Source organism: Prionailurus viverrinus, chromosome A1, assembly GCF_022837055.1.
Source record: "Prionailurus viverrinus isolate Anna chromosome A1, UM_Priviv_1.0, whole genome shotgun sequence".
In the NCBI taxonomy this organism is placed as follows: Eukaryota; Metazoa; Chordata; class Mammalia; order Carnivora; family Felidae; genus Prionailurus; species Prionailurus viverrinus.
Window position 1 is genome coordinate 98,322,132 of NC_062561.1, and position 23,618 is coordinate 98,345,749.

General features: G+C 42.8%; 1 protein-coding gene across 6 annotated transcripts in view; it reads left to right on the forward strand.

Moving 5' to 3' along the window:
- Window positions 1–12,498, forward strand: part of TNFAIP8 (TNF alpha induced protein 8) — a 132,693-nt gene extending 120,195 nt beyond the window's left edge. For all 6 annotated transcript variants that reach the window (XM_047858989.1, XM_047858980.1, XM_047858971.1 and 3 more), the window contains exon 2: window positions 10,939–12,498. In XM_047858989.1, the coding sequence (XP_047714945.1) occupies window positions 10,939–11,504 (566 nt within the window). In that variant the 3' untranslated portion in view covers window positions 11,505–12,498. The remainder of the gene's footprint in view (window positions 1–10,938) is intronic.
- The last annotated feature ends 11,120 nt before the right edge of the window (window positions 12,499–23,618 follow it).

Consider the following 23,618-nt stretch of genomic DNA (forward strand, 5'->3'; position numbering starts at 1 on the left):
TTCATCCCCTTCCCAGAAGGGTGGGAGTTCTATAGATCAGCTCTGGAATATGGTCATGTTTATTTCTGTAAGCCAGAATCTTATTTTCCTTCAAGGTCAGTATTTTGGGTCAGCCTTCTTTTGTGATGCCTTTCACAAACCTGGCGTCCCTGCATCATGCCACCCAGCAAAATTAATGTCCCCTCTGCTCCTGTTGCATGCCTACACGCTGCGATTGGAGAACTGATCATGGTGCATTGTGGCCCCCCACCCCCACTCCATGTGTGTGCCTAGAGAGAAGGGAGCGTGTTATTTATCACTGAAACCACAGTATCTGATATATTATAAACACTCACCAGAAGTTTTGTGGGATGATTCAGGTCTTTGGTTGATCTTCTCACTTTATACGGCTCATTCTCATTATATCCTCATAAAAACCTTAGGGGTCCTCATTTGCAAATGAGGAAACGGAGGCATAGAGAGGTGAAGTAATTTGCCCCAAGGACATGGCACTCAGTGGCAGAGCCAGACTTCTGACCCAGACAGTATGACTCTGGAGTCCGTGCTCACATTGTCTGGTTTTGCCTGACTGCCTGTCTTGCCCTCTGCTATTTGCACAAGACCACTGTGAATCCATTCCAGAGGGATAACCAGACTCCAAGTCAATTTCGTAGCCAGTAATTTTCAGTGACCTTATCCTACAAATTTGTTAGTGGGTCCTTGGTATAATTAATTTGGAAAATTTGAGTAGATAAAGTGTTCCTTGACTGCACGCATCCTCCAGACTTTAATATTATTACCGCTCTTTGTGCATCCCAAAGGATATCTTAGTATATATACAATGTTTCCCAAACTTAACCAGAAAGAATTTTGTTCCCTGTAAGACATTTTTAAATGTTTGTTTATTTTTCAGAGAGAGAGAGAGAGCGAGCAATCGTGGAAGGGGCAGAGAGAGAGAGAGAGAGACAGAATCTGAAGCAGGCTCCAGGCTCTGAGCTGTCAGCACAGAGCCCGACACAGGGCTGGAACCCACAGACCTTGATAGATCATGACCTGAGCCTAAGTGGGAGGATTAATAGACTGAGCCGCCAGGCGCCCCAGCCCTTTCTTATTTAGTCTGGAGTGTCTTTGGTGCTTAAGTGCTTGGATAGTCTTCAGTGACCACTGACACTTCCCTGGGATAGTCCCAGATCTCTTGTCGTGGTGTAATTACCGATAGTGCTCTTCTCACAGGTATTTCATGTGGATGATAAACTGTGATTGCCCTACTCATGACATTTGTTCCCATTAAATATGCTTCACACTCACTACCTTCTCATCCCTCACTGCAGGATTCTTAGTGCTATTGCCTGTTTAGGAAGAAGCAAAGGTAACAGCCATGTGCCTCTAGCATCTCACCATTGTGTATCAGAGTCTTACACGGAACTGTGGACACTTACACAGTTTGTCTGCCCTCACTCAAAAGTTGTATTCCTTGGGGTGCCTGGGTGGTTCAGTCTGTTAAGTGTCCAACTTGGGCTCAGGTCTTGATCTCACGGTTCATGAGTTCAAGCCCTGCGTGGGGTTCTGTGCTGACAGCTCAGAGCCTGGGGCCTGCTTTGGATTCTGTGTCTCCCCCCCCCCCCCCGCCCCTCTCTCTCTCTCTCTCACCAGCTCATGCTCTGTCTCTGTCTCTCTCTCTGTGTCTCTCAAAAATAAATAAAAACATTAAAAAAATTTTTAAGTTGCATTTCATAAGCATTGCATGTCTGTAAGATTTCTTCACACTACACAGTATCTATTCATGTATCTGCTTATCTATGCAGGGAAAAAACCCAACTCTGAAAGGATACCAGCAATCTAAGAACACTTGTTGCCTCTGGGAATCAGGAGTTGGGGGTCCGGACTGTGCTGTGGGTGGCGAAACAGAGAGAGACTTTTCACTTAATATATTTAAATTCTGGCTTTTGAACAATGTAAGCATTTCTTTGTTTTATACAATTATATGTTAGAATGTGTAAAAACTGCTCAGGATTTTCCCTGAAAATACAAGCTATTTCAAGCCCAACTGGGTTGATCTCCTTTATACGGAATTTTATTTCCTTCCCCCAAGGAGAACTGGTCTTGTGCTTTTGTTTTCTTTCCTTTCCTGTCCACTCTTTTCCTTTCCTTTCCTTTCCTTTCCTTTCCTTTCCTTTCCTTTCCCTTTACTTAGCTAAATATATTAGGTCTTCCTATATCTTCAAGACGTCTCTTTAAAAAAAATGTTTTTTTAATGTTTATGTATTTTTGAGAGACAGAGAGACAGAGCACAAGTGGGGGAGGGGCAGAGAGAGGGAGACACAGAATCCGAAGCAGGCTCCAGGCTCTGAGCTGTCAGCACAGAGTCTGATGTGGGACTTGAACTCACGAACAGCGAGATCATGACCTCAGCCGAAGTCGGATGCTCAGCCAACTGAGCCACCCAGGTGCCCCAAGAAGTCTCTTTTTCAAAGCTCTTGTAGGGGTGCCCTGGGTGACTCAGGTCATGATCTCACACTTCACGAGTTCAAGCCCCACATCAGGCTCTCTGCTGTCAGTGTGAAGCGGCTTCAGATCCTCTGTCTCCCTCTCTCTCTGTTCCTCTTCTGCTTGCACGTGTTCTGTCTCTCAAAACTAAATAAACATTAAGAAAAACAAAATCTCATGTAGTGTAATGTAATACTTGAGAGAATAGCCTAGAGTTGGGCATACCTGGGTTCAAGCTCATCTCTTCCACTTACTAACTGTATGGCCTTGAGAAAGTAACTTAATTTCTCTGGACCTCAGTTACTTTATCTGTAAAATGGGGGCAATAGCAACCTCTCTCTGCGAATCGAACGATTCTGAAGCTTCAATGGGACAATGCAGATTTGGGGCAGTTCTGGGGATCGTGGAGTAAATGCTCCAAATATGCTGGCTAGCCAGTGGGTTCTCATGATCGTAAACCTCTCACTCTGACTTTGGGTAGCCACAAAATTCATTCTATTCTTGTATCTTCTGTACTAATATTTAGAATACTGACATTCTTTGGGATCTACTTCATATAAATATCACCAGACTTTCTTCCAATCCTGGTACTGGTGATCCTTGGCCAGTTGATGCCCTGCAGAAAGCAGTCAAGGCATCACATGACTCCTGCAGCAAATTCATCTCTGCAGAGGGGCAGAGATGAAGTCTAATATGAAGTTAAAGGGGTTGAGACTCAGGAAATTACATTTTCAATTTTAAAATCATCATAAAACTAAGCCGTAGGAATAAAAGACACAGAGTGGATCCGAAAGTCATGATGAAGAGGTTCCAGAATTAAAGCAAGAAAAATAGCCCAAGATCACACAGGGAAAGGCTTCAGAGTGTTTTCTTCAGGACGTAATTTCTTTTGCCTACAAATTTGGAAAATAGGGAACATAGGGAGATACGAGTAGAAAGAACACAGTGTGCGTAAACATTGGGTTCGAATCCCTGCTCCTCCATTTCAAGTGATATGAAGTATAAGGGGACAAGGCTCTATATTCATTTGTGATCATGAGCCTGGCATGCTGGTGGGTGTTTTCAAATTCGTAACTCATTAAATCTCACTCAAGCCATGCTACCTTGAAATGATGTCCCACTTAGCAGATGAGAAAACTGAGGTTCGAGGAATTAAATGACACTCAAGTTTACAACCCAAGACTCTTGACCTTGAGCCTTCTGTCTTCTTCAGTGCTGCCCTGCCTTTGGGTGTCAGGTTGTCTGGGAGGCTTCACAAGCTCCCAGTGAGATACTGTGACTCTCTGGGGTAATCTTTTTGGCTGTTACGGGTTTTCACTTTGGCTTTATATTTGGTCCATTTCCTCTGCATCTGTTCCCTGTTGCACAACTTTGCGAGGGTGTTGATGCCGTTTCTCGTCTTGTTTCTTTGTGGTAGCCTTCACTTCTGTTCTCCACTGACCAGTTTTTTTCTGGACAGAATACCCTGGCACTATCTATCAAAGTTCTTACTAACAAGAGATTTAACACCTTAAAAAAAAGAGAAATTTCCTGATAAAGTTTTAATATTTGTTAGATTTTTTTAAAAATGTCATCATAGCAAAGAAAATGTGAGTCGTTATTAACTGAGGTCTCTGAAGTCTCTGTTTTCACACAATCTGGTATTTTGCATTTCTCAGCTACATATTTCTTCCAGAAGGAGTTGATTAATTTTGACCAAATGTGATTCAGTATTCGAAAGCAACAGAATGCACTCGGAGTTTATTTAGATTGTTGAACCTATGGGGAAGGCTGTTCTGTGCCAGGCATTGTGGAAGATACTGCCATGGGGTCTATGTCCATTAATTTTGGAACAATCCCGAGAAGCGGGCGTCATGATTCTTATCTTGTGGGTGGGGAAACTGAGTCTCAGCTGTATCCCTGAGCAGTAGGGCAGTTCTGGAGCCATTATTATAGAATATTTGAACTTTTATAAGTACACTCTTCTTTTCAAGGCCTCTGACAGAATAACTTGCCACAGGAAATGTATAGTAATTCTCTCTAGTATGTTAGAGGTTTACGCTGCCATTTTTCTATTTTAAGTGGTTTTGATGCAAAAATTCTAATATGTATTGAAGGTTTTCTTTAAGATGGTAAAATCCTGGGGCACCTGGGTGGCTCAGTCATTAAGTGTCTGACTTTGGCTCAGGTCATGATCTCACAGTTTGTGAGTTCGAGTCCCGCATCAGGCTCTGTGCTGACAGCTCAGAGCCTGGAGCCTGCTTTGGATTCTGTGTCTCCCTCTCTCTCTCTGCCCCTCACCGCTTGCTCACTCGCTCTTGCTCTCTCTCTCTCTTTCTCAAAAATAAAATAAAACAACAACAACAAAAAAAGAAGGTAAACTCCTGACTCTCCAACAAATACAAAATGGGCACGCCAAAGATTTTACAGAGCTCGCTAATGAACGAGGAACCAGTAAGCCCTTATGATTGGCTCAGGAGAATCCCCAGGACAACACAGGGAAACAAGAAAATGAATTATCAGTTGTGCCTCCTCTTGACAAAATGTATTTGTATGTCTATGGACAAGAGTCATTTACAGTACCACCCGTCTTCTACAACTTACGGAGTTGTAAAGTATCTGAGTGCAGAACGAAAAAAGGAATCTGGGACAGGGTGCTTTATGGTTGCTGGCTCTCCACTGAAAAGCCACCCAGTGTTGTTTTTGCTTTTTGTTTTTTCCCTTTTTTGGCTCATTTTCCCTTGCATTTGTCTCCTTTATCATGTTACCTTTTAATTTTTTTTTTTAATGTTTATTTATTTGAGGGGGGGTGAGTGGCAGAGAGAGACAGGGACAGAGAATCCCAAGTGGGCTATGTGCTGACAGCAGAGAGCCCCCATGCAGGACTGGAACCCACGCACCGTGAGATCATGACCTGAGTTGAAGTCGGACACTTAACTGACTGAGCCACCCAGGCACCCTCACTTTTAAAGTGACCATGTACTCTTTTGGAAGTGGTAGGAGACCCAGAGTAAATGAGTTAGCCTGTCTGCGTGATGGTGCATACTCTTGGTGTTTAGCCCCTTGGAGTCAGGAAGATGCATAGATACCAGAATTTGCGGTTAGATTTGGGTGAAGGACCCTACATGTACTGATTCGTGTCAGGGCCTCTGTCCGTGTGACCGAGAGCTGACGTGCCTGTTAAGGTGCCTGGCGCTTGACCCTTTCTCTCTGGGCAATGTTGCCTCGAGTTTACAGTCATGGTCCCTCCACAGGGGCAGCCCCTTCTGAGAGTGGGAATCTTGGTGGCTTCTGCTGCCTGGGACCCTCTCCCCCCCCCCCCCCTGCACCCCACTGTTTCCCCAACCGTGCCCTTTCTTTTCTTTCTTTCTGTTTCCCCCTTTGGGATTTTTTGAGTGCGGAGACTGGTGTCACAGATACCTCACCAACCATTCCAGTCATTCCTTGATTGTTCCCCGGAGCGCTCCCAGATCCCAGCGGAGGGAGGTCAACTCTTAGCCTGTTGACTTCTTGTGACACTGTGTACCACTTATTGTGGCCACTTCCCTATCCCAGTGCTTTTTACTAAGTCCCATTTAGACTTGGAGTTATTCAGGTGCAAGAGAGCTAAGGTTTTATATATTTGTTTAAAGAACTTTTATTAACAGCCCACAACAGCCAGACATGCTCTCTAAATTGTTTTCTTTTCCATCTTTCCTAAGACTGGGCCCACAGGATCGCATTTTAACTAGGCGGGAATTAGAAATGGCATACATGTACATCTGTAGTCACTGCTTAAAAGTTCCAAGTATAACAAATTGGATAGGTGAAGAAATTATTTATTTGCTAGTGAGGTTGTAAAGTTAGCTGGGCGCTTTACTGTGTTAGCAATTTCTCAGTTGGAATAATGTTATGGGGAACTTTTGTTAATTTCAGGAAACTATGGGTTTTCATTAGTTAAATTTTATGAAAAGTTTTGTTTTTATTTTTGCCTTTCAAGCACTTTTTTCTCCTTCCCTAGAGGGGTCAGTATATTTTTACCATCAATGTTTATCTCCAAATTTTTAACTGTTGATGCTAAAACCAGGATTCCCTGAATATCAGTTTGCTTTACAGCAAACATTGCTGAAATGGGTGATGTTGTTAAACCAAGAAAGGAAATACAGCGATATAGAGGAAGGGCAGAAAGAGAAGTAGGTATAAAATAACATTTACACCCCTTACTATGCAACAGTCTTAATAGTGTCAGTCCTTTGTATGTTTTTGATATATGGCATTGCTTTTCTTTTTCTTTTTTTACGTTTATTTATTTTGAGAGAGAGAGTGGAGGAGGGGTAGAGAGGGGGGTCCAGGATCCAAACTGGGCTCTGTGCTGACAGCAGAGAGCCCGATACGGAGCTTGAACCCACACACTGAGATCTTGACCTGAGCCAAAGTTGGATGCTCAACCGACTGAGCCACCCAGTCCCCCATTCTTTTTCTTTTTCTTTTTTTTTTTAAGTTTGTTTATTCATTTTGAAAGAGAAACAGAGAGAGCAAGTGGGGAAGGGACAGAGAGAGAGGGAGAGAGAGAATCCCAAGCAGACTGCATGCTATCAGAGCAGAGCCCGGTGCGGGGCTTGATCCCATGAAGCATGATATGACCTCAGCTGAAACCAAGAGTCAGACGCTTAACTGACTGAGCCACCCAGGTGCCCCAAGGCATCATTTTTCATTAGACGAAGATGTACACGTATATTTTCAAACACAGGCGAATTCATCTTGATAAAACATTGAAACCATATTTTCAGCGCCTTCTGTGAGAACACCTCCTTTCACCTCTTAGCTGCTTCCCAGGACGTACCTTTGGTCCATCCCTCTGTTACCCATTTAAACATAGATCCCTTCAGAGGAAGAAGTGGCCCTGTGTCTAATCTTCCTCAGTAGCCAGATGTAGCAGATGCAAGTGAGAACCATTGCCTTGGCTTTTATGCTAAATATTTGTTTGATTGTCCTGCGGTGTTTTCTCATTCTGCACAGCAGATCTGTTCTCTTTTAAAGAGTGATTGATGGCGGTAAGAGAAACCACACTCTTGAGTGCAAGAGAAGAAAACCACCTGGTGAGCTAGGTAAAATAAATACCTGTTTTGTTCTAGCTTCTAAAACAAACAAACAAACAACCCTTCACATATGTATTTAAAACTCTCGTTTTACAGGCCACCCTGTTTTCATAGGGAAGTATCTCAGGTGGAGTGAAGGGAGGGAGGGCAAATCGGCTTCTGTTTCTATGAGAAGCTCCATACACCAGGCACCCGTGTGTATGCGTGTATCACCTTATCTCTCAAAGAGCTTGGGTTCTAGGGAGGAGAGAGGCAGACAATCACAATGTAGGCAAATGAGGAGGATTTCAGAAACAAGGGAGTGTGATGGTCAGCAAAGACTTGAGGTCAGCATCTGTTCCTAATTCCCATTTTCAAAAGCTCTGACTTGCTGCACGAGAAGAGGTTGGAAAGCGGTTTGGACGAGCCTGGTGTCCGTGGAGATGGAGGCAAGTGGGGGAAGGCAGAGTGGGAAGCTCTTGGTAACGGACTGGGCGAGAGAGAGGATGGTATGGCGCACGACAGCCAGACCGCCGACTTGAGCAAAGGGATGCAAGTGATGCTTTTTGTGAAGATAGAAAAGAATGAAGGAGGAACACTTCGGGGCCAGCCAGGGAATCAAGGATTCGGTTTTAGACGTGGTACATTTGAAATGGCTGCAAAACAGCCCAGAGAAAGGAAAGCCCTGAATGCATTTGCAAAATGAGTCCGGGAATGAGGTCAGAGTGAGTTATAAGTGTGGGAGTTGCTGGCACCTGGGTGGTATCTGAAGCCACAGGAGTGGATGAGATCACACTAGGCTGAGGGTAGAGCAAAAGAAAAAACGTGGTCCAGGACTAGCTCTGAGATATCCCAGGCCTTGAAGGAGCTCGTAGAGGATGTGAAACTGACAAATGAGCCTGAGCAGGAATGGCTAAAGGCAATTAATTTGCAAGGGGGTAAAAAATCCTACTTCATGATCACAGACCACACAACCCTGGCCTGCGGCTCTCAGCCACAACCCCAGTTGGCTCCAAAGAAGCCTTCACTAATGCTAGAAGGGAAATCCACTGTGTGCCTGTCTGTCCTTCACGGGACGGGGGAAAACGAGCTTCAGCCTCCCTTTAAGAGAGGACTGAGCTGGCTATAACCCAAAGAATAAAATGAAAGTAGGAAGTGGCTGCTGTGTTTCTAGAACAGGGCTTGCAGTTCCTCTGGGGCAACTAGGAAAGCCTCAGAACTCAGCTTTGCTGTCTCGGTTGAGACTTTGTTACCAAAGTAACAAATGGGGAGTGATTTTGCTCTGCTGGCAGTGACCTTGCTTTTCACACTTTCTCTTGTGGGAGGTTCAAGTGCTACATCACAGAGTTTTGCTCTTTATGTTTGACATCAAATGGCACATTTACATTTAATAAGCAAAGTAGCTCAGAGGAGGTGCAAACTTCTAAGTCCAGTCTTGGAGAAAGGGGGGCGCAGAGGATTTTCACTCCTCTCTCTCTGGTTCCAGTGATTGAGTCATATACAATGTTTCCATCAAATGGACATTGCAGTAAATCCCACAGAGGTAGCCTGGGTCACATCCTGAAGATTAAACACAGAATAACCTTTCTACTCCACATAAAATAAGTTTCTGAAATCCTGTTATTTGCTATGGATCTGAAGTTTGGGGGCTATCCCTTCCTGTATAAATCAGGTTTATTTGTTGAAGGTCCATACCATAAATTCTGTCATGGAAAGTGGTCGCTGGTCTTGATGTGGTAATATTAACTACATGTGTGGCATTTATTTCGATGCAAATTATTTAGTGTAGATTAACTCGTACACTCTTTTGCAAGCCTTTAGGAGTAGAACTGGGCTTAATTGTTGAGAATATAAACACAACTTGGAAACCTTCACATACTGGCTATTTCACATGCTTTTTCACTTTCCTTTTCTTTCTCAAAATATATTTCACTTCTTCTTCCACAGTTTCAGATCATGTTTCAGACGTTTAAATACCGACATTGGTGAAGGCACTGCTTCTCGCTCACTGAAGGCTTTCTTTCAGGACTTATGGCCCTGTATATTTATAAGAGACGTTCTGGTGATTAGGAACCACTTCATGCCGCCTAGAATATATCCCAGAGCTGGCCCAAATGTCACATCTAACGTGGCAGTGCCATACTGAGAGAGACACTCTTCTTATATACCCTTCCAGCCTGGATTAGGGAGTGGCCGCCTTTTTGCTTTCTGCCCCTAGCCTGTCCACACTAGAAATAATTGTGTATCACTGATGCCCTGACTATTTAGGTGAAAGACTAAACTTGGTTTGGGGAGTAAATATGTACTGAGCATTTTCACTGACTGGCTGTAAGCTGGGAGCATAATACAGTGTTTCATTAATAGTTAATATGCACAACTATTGTTATGTGTATCTTACACCCCTGTCAAATTCAGTTATGGTCATTTCAAAAGCAAACTCTAAGCATCAGCTTTTTCAAAGCTCCATGTTATTCATGGAGCCCATTTCATTAGCTCGTAAAAGTGTAGTTATTTCCTCATAATGTATAAACGATATGTAAACGTTTAAAGGGAACGAACAATGACCGATCATCAGAAACAGCAAGTGACAATGAGCCCTCCAAGGAATATTCTTTTCTAAGACTCAACGCCTGGGAGTTGAAACTCTGGGCCCTTAGGATCACCAAACTGGTAGGGGCGGGCCAGCATCTCAGGAAATTTGACTTTTTGCAGCTGAAGTTTAAAACAGGGCTCTCCTTTTGATTTGCTTCCATGAATTTGCTACTTTCCTCAGTGTGGCTTTGCTCTTTATCCTTCTTACATGTAAAGGGGGCTCTTTAAACTGTTCTTGGCGAGGGGCGCCTGGGTGGCTCAGTCGGTTAAGCGGGCGACTTCGACTCAGGTCATGATCTTGCGGTTCCTGACTTCGGGCCCGTGTCGGGCTCTATGCTGACGGCTCAGAGCCTGGAGCCTGGGTCTCCCTCTCTCCCTGTTCCTCCCCCGCTTGCACTCTGTCTCTCTCACAAAAATAAATAAAGATTAAAAAAAAAATTAATTGTTCTTGGTGACTGGTGCCCACAGGACAGTTGCGGGGTTGATTTTATATTTTGGGGGGGTTTCTTATTAAATTGGGGGAAAATTGTGTAAAAACTGCTTCATGAGACGTACCGTTTTTATAATCAGAAAAAGTTATCTTTGGAAAGGTTGCCCCTTCAACTGCTACACCAAGTAGTGAGTGTATAGCCGAAGGCATAAAACACTTGAGTTGCAAGAGACCTTAAAGATTATGCATGGCAACCCCTTCATTTCATGAGGACCTAACGCCCAGAAGCGTAGTAAGATCTTTCGTTCTTTTCTGAACGGAAACAAATGTCAGCGGATGGGAGGCAACCACACCATGGGCAAATGAGAAGGAAAATAGTCCTTAATATCTGTGTTTCAATTTGCTTCCTTTCAGTGGCCACAGATGTCTTCAATTCCAAAAACTTGGCCGTGCAGGCGCAAAAGAAGATCTTGGGGAAAATGGTGTCCAAATCCATCGCCACCACCCTCATCGACGACACGAGCAGCGAAGTCCTGGATGAGCTCTACCGAGTGACCAAAGAGTACACCCAGAACAAGAAAGAGGCGGAGAAAATCATCAAGAACCTCATCAAAACAGTCATCAAGCTGGCCATTCTCTACAGGAACAACCAGTTTAATCAAGATGAGCTGGCGCTGATGGAGAAATTTAAGAAGAAGGTTCACCAGCTCGCCATGACCGTGGTCAGCTTCCATCAGGTGGAGTACACCTTTGACCGCAACGTGTTATCCCGGCTGCTGAATGAATGCAGAGAGCTGCTGCACCAGATCATCCAGCGTCACCTCACTGCCAAGTCACACGGACGGGTTAATAACGTCTTCGACCATTTCTCAGATTGCGATTTTTTAGCTGCCTTATATAACCCCTTTGGAAATTTCAAGCCCCACCTACAAAAACTCTGTGACGGCGTGAACAAAATGCTGGATGAGGAGAACATTTGAGCGTATGAGTGAAGACTGACTGCTCGTGATTTATTTGAAAATGGAGCACTGCTAATGTATGAAGGAAAAAAGAATTTTTTTTTTTTTTTTTTTAAGATTACACATGGTTCAGAAAGACATTGGCCAATTCGGTTGGTAGATGTTAGTGGTAATGTCTTATGTGGCTTGTTTTATTGGAAGAAAAGCATAGTGCCAAAAATTCTGGTGAAAGGCTCCCTAATGGTTGACAGATCGTGGGGAAAGTGTATGATGCAAATATAGAGTCATACAAAGATGAATATGTATGGCTCTGAACCTCAAGACATCTATTTTAGAGCAGTTAATAGCACATTGGATATTTCTAACGTGTACAGAGTTATGTATTTTGATTCACTATTATTCCTTACTATGTGTACGTACCTCTGTTAAGAAGCTGAGGTCTTTCTCTCGCTCTCATTGTTCCTTTTGAAACAATTTCATTTGCGAGTTTACCTTTGGTTAAACATTCTTGCATTAAAGATTGTGTCACTGACATTCAAGAAGTAAGTCTTCATGGAGAATTAAGACACTCAAGAATTAAGGCGGTCAAACGGAACCCCCAGAAAAATTGAAAAACGGCTTCTCTGAAGTCAGTATTGTAGGAACCAACTGTATGTGACATCACAAATAATGTTTCTGGAGATGAAACGCTTCTGGAGTTGAGTCCTGTTTTTTAGTACCAACAGTGCTACATCTGAAACGTGGTAATTCTTGAAAATGTGCTGGTGGCATCTCTACCCATTTTCGATGTGAGAGTCACAGAGGAAAATCTAGGTGGTTCTTGTAAAATTTAAGTGGTATTAAGACAGTTACTACAATCTTTATTTTAGAGAGGAGCCCGTCAAAATAATGTAGGGGGATAAGGGCCAAAAAGGAGGAAAGCATATTGCTGTAGCATGTGAGAATGGAAATAAAAGGCATTTCAATGTTTAATAAGGTTTGATAGGTAAATAAAGAATGTCACTTTTTTATTTAACTATAAGGTTTTTGCTATTTTGTTATTTGCTATTTTGATGAGTAAACCAAAGAATATGTGCATTCTAAGCAGTTTGTGTGTTGTTTGTATATAATTTTGTGTGTGTGAATGATAAAGTAAGCATCTTATTTAAAAAAAAATTTTTAAGTTTATTTATTTTTGGGAGAGAGAGAGAGCAAAGCAGAGGAGGGGCAGAGAGAGAGGAAGACACAGAATCTGAAGCTGGCTCCAGGCTCTGTGCTGTCAGCACAGAGCCTGAGATAGGGCTTGAACCTATGAACTGTGAGATCATGATCTGAGGCAAAGGCAGGGACTTAACCGACTGAGCCACCCAGGCACCCCAGCATCTTCTTATTTTATAAAAAAGAAATGGAAACCTACTGGCCAACTATCAGGAAATAACAGACTTAAGTACCAGTCCTAAATATTTGCATCGTCACTGTGTCTGTGATTGAGTGTACTCTTTTGCCTTGAATTTGCCTGCCTCCCAGAACAGTGACATTAAAATAGTAGTTCACCGGGAAAGGTCCCACAACTTAAAAATTCCAGAGGTTGAGATCTGCTTGAACCCACTCCAGCCTGAAGGAGGAGGGCCATTTCCCCGAGTCCCTCGTGTGCTTGTCCAAGACCGGCAGCAGAGGCAATGTGTCTCCTTGTTTGATATTAAATCCTTGACACCAAGATTAGAACTGAAATGACCGTTCTCACATCGCCAAGCGGGTAGGTGATTTTGAGATGTTATAGCAATAGCATAGCGACTGCAGAAATGACCCCTTCCGCTTCATAACCTGCTAAGTTGCATGTAAGTTTCGTTCAGCAGCCTTCCATGGCCTTCCTCACGCGATCTTACTTCTGGCCTCTGCTTTCCTTACACGGGAAGGGAGTGTGGTCTTCAAGAGCTCCTGATTTAGTGCTTCTCTGTTCTCTACCAGTTCTTCCTCAGCAGAGGCATGCAAAATGGAATGGCTTGGCCATTGTAGGCTATTTCTTGCTCATCTCTAGCTGTGGACAGGACCCACCAGAGAGAGGATAAGGATACATTTAGATCCGTCTGGGCACATTTTGGATCATAAAATTGTGCCTGCAGGCCAGTCATCAAATGTGCTTGAGGGAGGGAGCGAGCAACCCTTCATCTCACACAGAAGGCAGCGAGGACTCTCCAGAAGGAGGGAGTCCTGTTAGCTGCCATTTCAGTATCATGTTCTGGAGGGAGCTCATCTCCTTACCAATCTTGTGCCTGCCTGGAAGGATGCCTTAGGGATGAGCTACAAAGTCTTTTTTTGTTTTAGATTAAAAAAAATTTTTTTTAAGTTTATTTATTTTGAGAGAGAGTGAGAGATGAGCAGGGGAGGGGCAAAGAGACAGGGAGAGACGGAGAGAGAATCCCAAGCAGGCTCCACACCATCAGCATGGAGTCCAATGCAGGGCTCGAACTCATGAACCATGAGATCATGACCTGAGCCAAAACCAAGAGTCAGGCCCTTAAGTGACTGAGCCACCCAGGTGCCCCAGCTACAAAGTCTTGATCTGTAAGTTCATTTCTGATGCAACCAGACTCCCCTATGCATGAATTTAGTTTTGGGGAAGGGTTGGAAAGGCTGGAAAGAATCCAAATATGCTCAAGATGGATAATTCTGAGCCAAGTTAATAGTCATTTGAGGGCCTTAAGAACATTTTTAAAAATTGAGTCTTTTTACATTTTAGAAAAAAATCATGAATTGTGTTAGAAATTGATTTTTCAAAATTTCATGCTGATGGCTTTTCTGCAAATATTATGAGTTAATATAATATAAGTGAGTGATAATATTAGGTGTTAACAGAGTGATTATTAGGTTCCAGCACACAGATGAGGAAACTACAAGAGAAATTAAGGAATTGCCCAAGTTCACTTAGACTATTAAGTGTCAAAACCAGGATATCTATAAAACCCTATTTTTCTTTAAATATGGTATGGGTAAAGACATTTCTAGAAACGTCATTGCTTCAGACAACAATGGGCAGTGTGCTTCTGAAATGGTTTTTCACATAGTGACATATGAGACTGTACTTAAATCATGCAGGTCTGATCTGTTAAGATCTGGGTATGATCAGAGACATTTTGTGAACTTTTCAATACAGCTTCCAATTTGGAGACTTCTCATAGCTCAGATTTCAGTCCCCTCCAGAATTCAAGGTGCTCACAACCAACGATGATCCGTGGGGTACAGTGTGCGCCTCCCCTGAGGCAGTCTTTCCATGGTTGAGAAGGGCACTTTATGTGCCCACAACCAAGACAGAAGCAACCTTCACCATTGTGTTCCCCAGCAAAGGTATGGCTTCACTTGGAAATATAACTGTTATTTGTCAGGTTTAGATGCTAGAAATATCTGAGCAAGTTAATTTAAAAAATTTTTTAATGTTGATCTATTATTTTTGAGAGACAGAGACAGAACGTGAACGGGGGAGGGACAGAGAAGCTCCAGGCTCCACACTGTCAGCACAGAGCCCGATGGGGGGCTCAAACTCACGAGCCACAAGATCATGACCTGAGCTGAAGTTGGTTGCTCAACCAACTGAGCCACCCAGGCGCCAAGAGAATTGTGATTTATCGTTGAAATCCCTGATGAGACCCCCCTAATTGTAACTTAGCATACCATTCTTGACAGATACTAAGTCAAAGATGAGCATCTCTACCCATTTGATGAAATATTTGTAGTAAATAGCTAAGTGCTATGTAATTGCTAGGAAATTAAAGTATTGTAATAAAACAAATTTAATTAGTATGTTAATAAGATTTATAATATTTTTACATTTTTAGTGAAGCTTGCATTTCCAAACTTGCATTATCTAAAGTAGTTGAACTTTGCAGTATTTGAAAAATCACTGTTTTATTTGATATATTGCATTCCTCCTGGGTATAAAGCTTCTATGAAATTTGTCAAACACAAAGCAGGTTTTAGCAGTCAGTGGTATTAATGAAAGAGAAACTTTTATCCAAGCTCTGAAATGATTGTCCTTAGGATGTTCAGGTAAAGTCTTTATAGAAACCCCTGTCGCACTAACCAGAAATGAGTCAACTTTTTGTTTCCAAAATGAAACAACAGGAAAACCTACAGGAGCTCATAATCACATAGCACTATCGTGGCAAGCTATTGAAAATCCATTATTGCTTTTACTGAAGTGTCCTCATGGTTACTTACATATGCCCAGAGCCAGAAAAACACTTTTATCTCAGGGAATTTCCCAAAATGGAAACATTTTTGTGTCACCAGCCAAAGATGTGTTTTTATGCCTGTCTAGCCAAAGACGTGTTTTCTGTCCAGCAGCGAACATCAGCCCCAAGTTCTAGGGGACAAGACACTCCAAAAACGTCCCGTCTGCTGAGCACTGAAAAAGGATACAGACAAGTCAGCCAGCGTTCACGGTTAAGAGAAAAACATCTGTGCTTTGGAAAATGTTCTTCAGTACACAGAACTGTGCTCTGTGTCCACCAAATTTCCATGAGATCTTTGCAAGATGAGCCAGCGAATGGATAAGGCCCCCTCATCTTCCTTCATGGGTGGCTGAGAAAATTCTTTGCCTGCCTCGCTAATAGATATGTAACTGTTTCTGCCTCATGGAGATAAGGTGCTGATCTGGTGCTTGGGGTTTGTTTGTTTTTAATGCCAGTATAGTTAACATACAGTGTTATATTAGTTTCAGGTGTACAATTTAGTGATTCCACACTCTCACATAGAATGCCCGATGCTCATCACAAGTGCCCTCCTTAATCCCCATCACCTATCTCACCCATCCCCCCACTCACCTCCCCTCAGGTAACCACCAGTTTGTTCTCTGCAGTTAGGAGGTTTTTGGTACTTTTGTTCTTAACACAAGGAAAGAATATGTTTTGATTCACAGAACAACCTAAGACAATGTGCTTCTCTGTACTTCGGTTTTTTCATTTAAAAGCTGATGGGTTGCGGGGGGCGCACCTGGGTAGCTCAGTTGGTTGAGCGTCCAACTTCGGCCCAGGTAATGATCTCACGGTTTGTGAGTTCAAGCCCCACATCGGGCTCTGTGCTGACAGCTCAGAGCCTGGAGCCTGCTTCAGATTCTGTCTCCTTCTCTCTCTGCCCCTCCCCATTTGTGCTCTGTCTCTCTGTCTCTCAAAAATAAATAAATGTAAAAAAAAATTTTTTTAAAGCTGATGGATTGGGGCCCCTGGGTGGCTCAGTCGGTTAAGCATCTGCCTTTGTTTGGCTCAGGTCATGATCTCACCATTCTTAGGTTCGAGCCCCAGATTGGGCACTGTGCTGACAGTGTGGATCCTCCTTGGGATCTCTCTCTCTCTCTCTCTCTCTCTTTTTCTCTCTCTCTCCCCCCCTTCCCACTTGTGCTTTCTCTCTCTCTTAAAATAAATAAACCTTAAAAAATTAGAAAATAAAGAAAAGCCGATGGATTAATGAAGTCACTTAAACCTGCCTGATGTGAGGTATAAATTCAAGACATGCAAGTGAAAACTCTGAGTACACATACCTGGACTGTCGCCATTATCTGGGATGATCAATGTTTTATGAGAGAGAAATCCAGATTCCATTTTCCCGCAAACGAGCCACCCCTCAACCAGCCCAAGTGACTGTTCAGCAGCTCTTACTGCTTTTTTCTAAGACCGCTTATTATCCCGAAAGGATAAATACTTGCAAAGCAAATTATACATTTTTATAAGACATTTAATGTCCTGCAAGAGGGCTTGCTGATAATTAAGTTGCTGGTATTATTGCTTTTCCCTAATCACACGGACTTTGTGTTCTCACGACCAAGGAGTCACGGTTTTAGCTTGCTGAAAATATTCACTGAGCTTGCGGTGAGGTCCACAAGGGGAAATATTGCACAGTATTGTCGAACACCACGTGTGGGGAATTTGGCATCTCTCCCTCCCGGGAACTCACTGGTGGGTGGTCAGGTAGAACCCTGTGGGTACAGAGGGCATGTGCAGGTGAAACCAGTGGGTCTAGCTCCTGTCTGCCGGCCCCTCTCTTGCCTTATCTGAACTTCAAATAAGATCAACTACCTCACATTCTCATTTTAAGGATAAAACTAAAACACGGTGGGCATTGAAACCTGAAGGCCGTCCCTTTGTGAGGTGTTCTTTATCGATGGCCTCTTGCTGTTTGCAAACAAGCGATGAAAATAAGCCTAGAATCTTAAATAAATTAAACAACAGATTTCCAAAGCCTGAGAGCATTTCATTCATTTCTGGTTTCCTTAAAAAAAAATTGTCTTTTGCTTTCAATTTAGGAAAATTCTCTCGAGTCGAGTTGTTGAAAGGAATGGTTTCCGGCCATTACTTACACATGATCTCTTAGCCAGTTACATTCGGAATCTCTTCAATTATTTTATCGTTCTGGTTGGTGTTAGTTTTCTATTGCTACATAATAAGCCACCCCAAACTTTACTGGTTTAAGTAACAACAACCATTTTGGGGGCACCTGAGTGGCTCAGTGGGTTAAGCATCTGACTTCAGCTCAGGTCATGATCTCATGGTTCATGATTCGAGCCTCGAGCCCCTCATCAGACTCTGTGCTGTAGGCATGGAGCTGCTTAGGATCCTCTGTCCCCTTCTCTCTGCCCCTCCCCAGCTCACTCTCTCTCTCTCAAAAATAAGTAAACATTAAAAAAAAAAAAAAAAGACCACAACCATTTTTTTCTCCCATGATTCTGTGGGTTGACTGGGCATAACTGGTCAGTTGTCTTTATCGGGGTTTTCCGTGGTTGTGGTCAGATAGTGGCTCAGACTGGAGTCCTCTGGAGATTTGACTGTGCCACTGTGCCAGCCTCGCCTCTTCCCCTAGTCTCTACTTATTAGTCAGGGCATCCAAAAGTGCAGGAACAGAAGTTTCCAGACCTTCTTAAGACAAATGTCCAGCACAGGCATGCTATTCTTTCTGCCCCATTCTACTGGTTAAAGCAAACTACAGGCTAGGCGTAGGGTCCTCAAGACCACCTTCAGGTTTGATGATTTGCTAGAAGGACTTGCAGAACTCAGAAAAGCTGTTACACTCATGATTAAGGTTTATTACAGTGAAAGGATATGGATTAAAATTAGCAAAGGAAAAAGGCACATAGGACAGAATCCAAGAGAAATCAGGTGCAAGCTTCCAGATGTCTTCTTCTAGTCGAGTTTTACAGATAACATTTAATTGTCCTGGCAATGATGTATGACACCACGTACAGTGTGGCCAACAGGAGCCATGATGTCTGGCTTTTTATTAGGAGTCGCTCAGATAGGCCTGGAATGCCCACATGACCGACCTTAGTTACTCAGTCTCCAGAACCCCCAGAAGTCAAACTGTTACAGGATGGTCCAAAGTCCCAGGCAAATAAAACATAAGTTAATCAGAAATCACATTGTTAGCACAAACTATCTGGCATGGCCCAAGGCCCTTGATACACGAAGACACTCTAATTAAAGAGGACCTGTCAAGGATTTAGAGATTGTTTCTAGCTAGTCACAGGTTGGTTCTTTTTTTGAATTGCATGAATTTTTTTTTAAGTTTATTTATTTATTTCAAGACAGAGAGCATGAGTTGGGGAGTGGCAGAGAGAGAGAATCCCAAGCAGGCTCCACATTGCCAGCATAGAGCCCAATTCGAGGCTTGAACTTACAAACCATGAGATCATGACCTGAGCCAAAGTGGGACACTTAACTGACCGAGCCACCCAGGCACCTCTGGATTGCACAAGTTTTGATCATCCCAAGCCTGCTGAGTTACCCCTTTACTGCACTTAAGTCCAACTATGATTTAGTATAGGAAGGTCTCCACAAGGCCATTAAATCTGTCATGCATGGTTTTCTGGGGCCATCTTTGAAAACTAGGTACCATATGACTATTCCCCCCCCCCCCCCCCGCCTTGGCTCCAATAGAGGTAACAGAATACTTAGGGTGTCTTGTGTTCTTCATGGGATAGTCTGGTTTTTGTTTTGTTTTGTTTTGTTTTACCATTAATAGTGTCTTTATTTTTTTTAATTTAATTTTTTAAAATTTACATCCAAATTAGCATATAGTGCAACAATGATTTCAGGAGTAGATTCTTTAGTGCCCCTTACCCATTTAGCCCATCTCCCCTCCCACAACCCCTCCAGTAAACCTCAGTTTGTTCTCCATATTTATGAGTCTCTTCTGTTTTGTCCCTCTCCCTGTTTTTATATTATTTTTGCTTCCCTTCCCTATGTTCATGTGTTTTGTATCTTCAAGTCCTCATATGAGTGAAGTCATATGATTTTTGTCTTTCTCTGACTAATTTCGCTTAGCATAATACCCTCCAATTCCATCCACATAGTTGCAAATGGCAAGGTTTCCTTCTTTTTGATTGCAAAAAGATTTTTTTATTCTTCTTGGAGTAATACTCCATTGTATATCTATACTACATCTTCTTTATCCATTCATCCATCGATGGACATTTGGGCTCTTTCCATATTTTGGCTATCGTGGATAGTGCTGCTATAAACATTGGGGTGCATGTGCCCTTCGAAACAGCACACCTGTATCCCTTGGGTAAATACCTAGTAGTGCAATTGCTGGGTCGTAGGGTAGTTCTATTTTTAATTTTTTAAGGAAACTCCATACTGTTTTCCAGAGTGGCTGCACCAGTTTGCATTCCCACCAGCAGTGCAAAAGAGATCCTCTTTCTCCGCATCCTGGACAACATCTGTTGTTGCCTGAGTTGTTAATGTTAGCCATTCTGACAGGCGTTGAGGTGGTATTTCATTATGGTTTTGATTTGTATTTCCCGGATGATGAGTGATGTTGAGCATTTTTTCATGTCGGTTGGCCATCTGGATGTCTTCTTTAGAGAAGTATCTATTCATGTCTTTTGCCCATTTCTTCAGTGGATTATTTGTTTTTTGGGTGTTGAGTTTGATAAGTTCTGTATAGATTTTGGATACTAACCCTTTATCTGATATGTCGTTTGCAAATATCTTCTCCTATTCCGTCGGTTGCCTTTTAGTTTCACTGTGCAGATGCTTTTTATTTTGATGAGGTCCCAGTAGTTGATTTTTGCTTTTGTTTCCCTTGCCTCTGGAGACATGTTGGGTAAGAAGTTGCTGCAACTGAGGTCGAAGAGGTTTTTGCCTGCTTTCTCCTCGATGATTTTTATGGATTCCTGTCTTACATTGAGGTCTTTCATCCATTTTGAGTTCATTTTTGTCAAACACATCTTTTTAATACCTATATTTTTTCTTGAGATGACAATACCAATACTATTCATAGCACTTAGACTTATCAAAGTAGTTTCTTTTTTGGATGAACTACAGTGCTCTTCCCTGGTCGACAGCAATGCTTGCTTTTATCACTCTTCCAAATAACTGTTGGTTGTTTATTGCCCTGGTACAGTTTTGTGCAGAGTCTTTATCCAAAAATAAAGTAAATGCAACTCCTTTGCTCTTCCTGGTATCTTTATCTTTCATCATAGTAACCTTTACAACTTTGCCGTACTGGGAAAATATCCAGTGTAAGTCATTCTTGGTCAGGGAAAGGGGCAAGTTGGATACATATACTGTGCTTTTATTTGGGGCCAATCCACCACTCATTTCTTGAGGTGGGGCAGGCTGAGGAGACTAGACCACAAGCCCTCAACTCAGCTGGGGTTCAACCCGACTCTTCCTTGTCTCCTGCTAGGGTATTGGCATCACGGGTTCTGGGAGGGGTCAAGCGCCAAACTATTTTTGATTTTTAATGTTTATTTTTTTTTGAGAGAGAGAGAGAGAGACACAGTGTGAGTAGGGGAGGGGCAGAGAGAGAGGGAGACACAGAATCTGAAGCAAGCTCCAGGCTCTGACCTGTCAATAAAGAGCCCGACACAGGGCTGGAACTCATGAACCATGAGATCATGACCTGAGCCAAGGTTGGATGCTTAACCGACTGGGCCACCCAGGCACCCGGGGAAGACATTTTAAAAACATCATTTTTCTGGAAGTAGATTGCAGCCAAACTTGTAAAGCTAGATAAACTCTGGCTTCACATCCTTGTGTTCAGTGGGGTATATCTGTGTCCCTGGAGGGCTAAGACCAAAACACGGAAGCACATGATTGAACCGGTCCAGTGAGCATGGCCCTTTCTTGTTTCTTGCCAGCCTAGCCAGTGAGCCAGATCTCAGTGGGTCCTGCCCACTATTTGGTTCTGTCTGCTTGCTTGTCACTGATCACTGCCCAGCTCCCTGAGTCTTCAGGAGGAAAACATTAACAAGCAGCAATGTCCTCTTGCTAGCCAAGGACTAGGCACACAGCCTGACGAAGGAGCCAATGTGTAGTTTAGGCCCTGGCTGTGTTTCACCTCCAGTGGCTTTCCTTGTGGCTCTATACAAGACGAGGAGCTTTTCCCTTTCATTGGGCTGTGTTCAGAGAATTGGTGTCCAAAGTCCTTTTTGGACAAATGACAACACTTCCTGATCCTCGGTGACTCATGGCAGGATTTTTTTTTATATCTCCTGATGACAAAAAGATGGGCTTTTGAAGTTTCAGTTTTAGTTTGTTCTACCTATCTCTTGACTAACTGCATAATTTCAACCAAAAAAATAATATAAACATGGCTGATTACTCAAAAACCTACCCTACCTGCTGAGCCAGTTTGGTTTTCATTAGCAGCCCAAGAAAGATGTCCCCTCTAGTCTGTATGAAGCTAGCATTTGCTACATTTCTTTCTCCCAGACTTTAAAAGAAGCAATCCCACCGAAAGCTCTCTGACTCCTCACTCTCCTTAACTTAAGGAAAGAGAAAGCTGCCATCTTAGTAAGAGGCTCTAACTTCCTGGTTACTATCAGCAAGAACAAAGTTTGAAATGTAAGACAACCTAAGCTTTTCAGTCTTTTTCTAGCGCTAATTTTAATACGGATGTTTTTCCTAAGTAGCTTACCTTTATGATGCCAAATGGACTAAGGCTCTGAGTGGGAGGGCCTCAAGCCAGTGGCCTAGAGGGTTCTTGGCTTTGCACAAGGAAGAATTTAAGAGCAAGACTTTAAGAGAAAGGGACAAAGGTTTACTAAGTAGAGAAGAAAGGAGCTACTTCATAGACAAAGTGGTGGTCTCTCCTCCCAGATAGGGAAGATGACTTCCCTTTGCCTTTAACAAAAGCTTTTATAAGTTTGCAAAAATTAACTAACTTTATAGGGAAGGGCTTACTCTTTAAATTTTGGGTGTATCACTTATATTGGGTGAGTAGTTTTTTCATTGTCTTAGGGTTGTGGATTATCTACAGGGAGAAATTTTAAGAATGTTCAGCCTAGGGGCACCTGGGTGGCTCAGTCAGTTAAGCATCCAACCTCTGCTCAGGTCATAATCTCACAGTATGTGGGTTCGAGCCCTATGTCAGACACTCTGCTGTCAGCACGGAGCCTACTCTAGATCTTCTGTCCCCCTCTCTCTGTGCCCCTTCCCCCTCTCTCAAAAATAAATAAACATTAAAATAAAATTTAAAAAAAGAGAATGTTCAGCCTATGTAGCTTTTACCTGCCAGAGGGAGTGGGGTCTTGGAATCTTTGGTTCTTGTGACTCTTTTTATGACCTGCTGACTTGTAGGCTAAGGGTCAGCCTAAAACCAAAATGGCTTTGCTTTGGTCAACCTGTCTCCTGAATCTCCCTTCCCTCCTGCCTCTCTTCTGTGCAGTGTTCATGACACTTAAGAAAATCTTTCTACACATATATGAAGATTTCACTTTCAGTTAAAGGGTCTTAAATTCAGAGTTGATATGGAACCCATTATACATAGCATACAAGCCCCAGAATCAAGAGACGTGAACCAGTGAACCTAAGAAGCATAATTTGGTTGCTCCTCTCCCTCACCATTCGTGAGTGTTTTCTGTAGATGAGCTTCCACGTAATACTGTGTGTTTTCATCTGACAGTGCCTGACGGTAGGACACAGGAGTTATGTGGTAACAACCCTGCCTGAAGGGCACGGGCTTTGCAAACACACATGGGGCTAATCGAAAATGGCCAGGGTTGAAGAGTCTTCTCTCTCTCTCTCTTTGTTTTGTACACGTTTCTTTTTAAAATAATTAAAGACTCCTAAGAAGTTGTAAAAATAGTATGAAGAGTCCTATGTACCTTTCACCCAGCTTTCTCCAGCTGTTTCTCACCTGTTGTGGAGGTGCAGTACAATA